Consider the following 6,000-nt stretch of genomic DNA (forward strand, 5'->3'; position numbering starts at 1 on the left):
TATATCACAAAATGAACTCCAAGTAGCTAAATGACCTAAATATGAAAAGGTCATACCATAAACAAATTAGAGAAGCAAATTAGGAAGAAATAACCTTTTCAGAAGAGGACAAGAGTTCATGATCAAATACGGGATAAGAAGATCACAGAAGACAATTGTGATCACACAAAATTTAAAAGTTTTTGCACAAACAAATGCAATGCAACAAAGATTAAAAGGGGACTATTTAACAAGGAAAAAAATAAACAAAAAGAAACCAGACAGGGTGTGTTGTTTGCTGCTTTAAGCATCAAGTTTTTTTTTTTTCCTTTATCTTCACTGTTATTGATGGAGATATTTCAAAACTGTTTTACACTCTTCCTCGTTATCTTTACTAGAGCATAGTGATTTTGCACAAAATTGGTATTCAATAAATATTTGATTATTTAATTAATAATTTAATTATAATATTGACTAAATCATAACCCATTATGCTGCAATATCTGATGCGCATAAAGACCTGAAGTAAACAGGAGGGAAGTTAAAGGAACTCACATCAGATTCAATTCAACAAACATTTATTAAGTGCCTACTGAATATAAAGCACTATGCACTGTTCAGGAGGAGATATAATATTCAGACATAAGACCAACGTTTTTGCCTTCATGAAGCTTACAAGTGTAGTGTAGTGAGCTCTAAATTTTTTTGGTCAAGCACTACTATCAAGCAAAAAGTTTCTGAGCATATACAAATACTTATTTACATGCTAATATTATAATACTAATAGTATGTACTTAACCTATTATCAACCAAGTTGTCTACTATAAGCAATAAATTTTGGGGGGAATAAACCCATTTTCAGTACTAACACTCATCAATCTACCAAACAACGATCTATCTTACCAACCCCTTAGGATTGGGCGTAAAGTGCTTTATACACTTGAAAATGCTACACACAAGGTGAGAATACTCATGGATTGATGATCCCATTAGTCTGGGCATTTTTTTAATAATTGCAGGTCATAGATCATCCAAGCCTTCTATATCTATATCTTTCCATAAATCCTACAAATTCTACACAATAAACTAGAGAGGCCTTCTAGGTCCTTTATTTCATGATTACTGATGAAAATTATATTTTTTATTCTTTATTCTTGATACATAGATCACAGGTTTGGGCTGAAAGGGATTTTCAAGATTATGTACGTCAACCCCTTCATTTCGCAGATGAGGAAACTGAGGCCCAGAGAGGCTAAGTGATTTGTCCAAGGTCACACAGCTACATAAGTAAAGGAGTCAGTATTAAATATGGATCCTTTGATTCCACCACCAGAAGTCTTCCAACTATATTATGCTGCCATGAATACTTCTAATTCCGTTAGTAGTAATCCTGTTGCTCAGAGATGATATCACATTTTATTTTGCAATTCTTTAATTTTGCATATTATTTGCAAAATCGCATATTATAATAAACAGCATATGTCTCACCTGGATCCCTTAGCACAAGCTGTTCATAGCTCCTTCTCAGAATACCAAGCTCCTTTCCAGGGTCAGGTCAAGTGTCATCTCCTCTATGAGGCACTTTTAGATTCCTCCAGATATTAATACTCTCCTCTTAATCAAATTTACTGTTTTATTTTCTACTTATCTATGCACATTTTTATCTTTCCAGTAAAACAAAAGTTCTTTGAGGTTAGGGCCTATATCATCTTTAGCTCTAGAGCATGGATCCTTAACCTTTTTTCTGGACCTCTTCTCAAGATATTTTAAAATGTATATAATACATACAATTACAAAGGAAAACAATTATAAATGAAATATAGTAACCAAAATATTTTTTAAAACTAGTTCACCGATTCCAGGTTAAGAACTCCTGTCCTATAGTGTAGCACAAAGTCTAACATATAATAGGCATTTTAAAATTTAAGCTGAATTGAACACATCACTTAGTCTGAGTTAAGTGTACCTCTTCAAAATTCAAATAGAAAGCTCCACACAAAGCACGAACTTCATTAAAGCTCTGTTGAATGAATGAATTACAAGTAGAGAAAAAGACTACTGCACTGGATTATTTATAATCACCTGCGAATAGTGGTTGGGGGAGGGGAAGACTAGCTCACATCATGTGGACATATTAAGGTTTTCTTCTAGAAGTTGACATACTGATTTTTCTCATGTTAAACATTGCCTTTAACGAAAACTTGCAAAGATTCTCCAAACTGTCTGAAATTCAATTGACAAAACTAAAAGCAAGTATTTGGGTTGCCCTAAAGTAAGCAGTGACATTTCTATTCTTGTTATGTATTATACTACTGCACAAAGCTTTTTACTATCCAGTCAATAGTTTTCAAACTAACTTCAATGTGTAATTGGTGAAGATGACAGCAACTTTTCAGTGAATTATGCTAATAATTTTTCTGTCTCAGAGTAAGGGTTTATTCACACATATTCTCTTCCCAAAACAGAGAAATAGCATTATAGAAGGGGAATAAGTTTATTTAGATGTGTTCAGACTCAAAAAACACTGTAGAGCAGAGTTCTTAACTTGGAGGTCCATGAAAAAATTTGCGTCTAAGGAGTTCATAGGCTTCAACTGGCTACCAAAAGGGTCAATGACCTCCAAAAGGTTTAAGGATCCCTGCACTAAAGAATCTTTCAATGTAGAAGTGCAGTTATACTATGTAAAAGATCAATGTCCTGGTTTGAAAACTTTTCATCTGAAATTGAGTTTTTAAAAAATTTAATACAACTAACAATATACATTACTTTAGCTTTCAGCAGGGTAATGCGTCTACAGACTTCCATATCCTAAACAGGTCAACAGTGTAGATAGAACTGTCAGCTTGAAAGGACCAGGTTCAAGTCCTGGTTCTGCTACAGAATACTGATGACCTTGACCACGTTAATTAACTTCTCTGAACCTCCAGGCTTCCCAGAACTCTGTCCTAAGTCTTATTCTGTTTTCCCTTTAATGTCATATTAGGCCCCAACAGTTTAATTACCATCCTTAAGAAGATGATTCCCATATGTCTAGCCCAAGTCTCTCTACTGAGCTACTGTCCTGAATTATCAACTGCATTTTCTCTATCTCAAACTGTATATTCCATACGCATTGTGAACTCAACTTGTTCAAAAAGGAACTCATTATCTTCCCCCCAAAATCTTTCTCCCAAACTTACCTATCACTGTCTAGGACAAAACTACCCTTCTAGTCATCCACTGATAATTCTGATGTCAGCCTTACTCTTCACTCATCCCCACACAGCCATATCTTTTTCTTTCTTTCTTGATATTACCTCTTGAATATATCTTGACTTTTTACTCTCATTCATCCTACCTATCTAATCTATTGCTAAATAGTGTTCTATCTTGACAGCATCTATTACTCTCTGCTCTTCCAGTTACTACCTTTAGCCCAGACTATTTTAAGAGATTTCAAGTTGATTTCCCTGCCTCAAGTCTCTTCCTATTTCAAACCAACCTCCTCTGAGCTGCCAAAGATTTTTCTAAAAGGTCATATCACCTCTTCATCCTCCACCACAAACATACTTAATAACACCAGTTACTCTTTATTATCCCCACGATCAAATACGTCTCCGAGTTGACATTTAAAGTGCTGTACAACCTGATCCGTTTTTTACCTTTCTAGTCTTACAACACTTTATTTTCTTTCATGGGGAAGAGAATCATACCCTATGATTTCAGTTACACTCCCATATCCTCATCTCTGTGCCACTGTATTGGCTGGCCTCCATGAATGGAAGGCTTCCTCCTCACCTCTGATTGGTTTGTCTCATTTCAATTTATAGAAACCCTTTCTGCAGGCCTTTCCTGTCCTCCCATGGCTAGTCTGCTAGTGCCTTCCCATCTTGATTACTTTCATCCTCTCTCATATGCACTCTCCAAGTGTGTTTATCTCTACAGGTGTATACACATACATATACATACATAGATAGGTGTGTGTATACATACACATATATGCATAAATGTCTGATGCCTTTTTGCAAACAATAAGAGCAATGCATTAGTGTAAACAGGTTCAAGTGTTAGTTCTGCTATGGAGTAAATGTGTGAATCTGACCAACTTAATTGACTTCTTTCAAGTCCTATTTGTCCTTATCCTTAAGATAAGGTTAATATGAAGGAAATATATTATAAAGTACTATGTTCTTCAGAAACTCTTTTTTATGTACTTCAAAATGCTCTGAAATATCAATACTCTCAACATTTTCCTGAGATGGTTTAATGCATAAATTAACTTCTGCACTTCAAAAAAAAAGAAACTGGGGAGAATCCCAGACCAAAGATATCTCTCTCGTTTTGAATATAAGTAACAGCTACTTTTTTAGATTGGCATTTATCTTATAAAAGCATTTATCTTACACCAACAGAAGCCACATGTAATATTCTTGCCAGAGTAAAGTACTTGCCCTACTTTCTTTAGGATATTTCCCAAAGAGTTCTTTTGAATTTTTTTAAGGGCCCAAAGCATAAGACTGACATAAGGGACAAGGATTATTATGCAGCAATAACCAGAGTAAGGCAGGACAAAAAGAGAAAAAATAAAATATTTTGCCATAGTAACAGGAAAGCTTTCTCTTTTCCTATGAGAGAAAAAAAATCATAATGGAATTGAAATCAGGCTGGCCCAGGCTGCAATTCTACTTCTGACACAGACTGAGTCTTGATACTTCATCAAAAATTGATGAAGTGACAACTGCCGGGTGGTGGCATGTTATTGTTATAGTTGATGGGAATACAAAAAATGTGCTTGTGTGTGTGTATATATATACATATGTATATGTATATATATACACAGATACAGATATGCCTTTTCCTTCAAGGCTTACATGGGGAAGGGGAAAGACACAAGTACTGAAGGAAAGACCTATGTAGGAGCTCTCCTTGGAAGGTGTGGTTTCCCAAATGGAGATGAAGAGAGAGTTCATTACAGAAATTGTAGATCACCTGTGAAAACACTAGTGAGAGTACCAGCTGGAATGTCTGGTCCTGGCAAAAGGAAGCTAGTTTGCCTAAGGGAGAGAGGGGCAAAGGAGAGAGAGCAGGAAGGCAAAGGAAGGAGGGAGAGTACAGGCAGAGAGATCTGATGGAGGGCGTTAGATGCCCTGCTGGGACTTTATTTTCACCCCTGGGCAATGGAGAAATTGGCTCAGGACAGGGTCGTTGGGTTACCACCTCCGGGCCGTTGCCTCATCCGTGACGTGGGAAGAGCACCTTTCCTGCCCGCCGAGAGGTCATTCTGAGGATCCACATCACGCAGTGCGAGATGCAGCCGAAGAAACACTACACGGAGGCCGGCTACAGACATATGACCAAGATAACCTTCAGCAGCTACAAGAGGGAGGGAGGGAGGATCCAGGAGAAGGGCAAGGTCTCGGGACAAGGCGGGGAATGAGGGCGCAGGAACAGAAAGCCCCTAAGGATCGGGGGGAGGGAACGGCGGCGCCGACTCTATTTCTCGGACCCCAAGAGTCCAGGACAGGGAGAGCTCAGAGCCACCTTCCTCATCATCCAGGAGAACCCCAAGATGGAGCGGGGAAAAGGGAGATACAGAGGCAGCACTTCCTTACCCAGACACACGAACAGCACAGACCTCGTTCCCTCTGCGGCCATTTTTAATTTCCTACCGCAGGACTTCCCGACTTCCGGTCCACTAAACGGAACCGGCGCAGGAGTAGGGAGCAGGGAGCATGCGCAGTGAGTCGTAGCGGGCTCGCGTAGGCAGGCTCCTCCCCGGGGGCGGTGCCGAGGCTGCGCATTGGTCGGCGTCTTCCCTCTCTGGCCGAGAAGAGAGCGCGAGGAAAAGGAAGCCTCCTCCCAGTCCCTCCCCCCTTCCTTGCGGGGCGCGGGGAATCTCTAGTCGTAAGTGATCTAGACTTCCGGTTTACTTCTCTGTGCGGGGTGCTGGGCTTAGGCGGACGTAGGAGCCATGTGGCCAGATGTGCAGGGAAGCCAGGAGCCCTGTACCACGTGTGTTTGCACCCAGGAGGAGGAGCACGT

General features: G+C 39.2%; 1 protein-coding gene across 3 annotated transcripts in view; it reads right to left on the reverse strand.

The window, feature by feature from the left end:
* Nucleotides 1–5,955, reverse strand: part of ACP1 (acid phosphatase 1) — a 29,677-nt gene extending 23,722 nt beyond the window's left edge. Inside the window, exon 1 of one of the 3 annotated variants that reach the window (XR_011972492.1) lies at nt 5,571–5,713. Coding sequence is in view for 2 of the 3 variants with exons in the window: in XM_072634334.1 (XP_072490435.1) it covers nt 5,571–5,613 (43 nt within the window). In the remaining variant the exon portion in view is untranslated. Of the gene's footprint in view, nt 1–5,570 lie in introns of all 3 variants that reach the window. The other 2 variants (XM_072634334.1, XM_072634333.1) reach the window with 2 other exon arrangements.
* Between the last annotated feature and the right edge of the window lie 45 nt (nt 5,956–6,000).

This window comes from Notamacropus eugenii, chromosome 1 (assembly GCF_028372415.1).
Source record: "Notamacropus eugenii isolate mMacEug1 chromosome 1, mMacEug1.pri_v2, whole genome shotgun sequence".
Lineage (NCBI taxonomy): Eukaryota > Metazoa > Chordata > Mammalia > Diprotodontia > Macropodidae > Notamacropus > Notamacropus eugenii.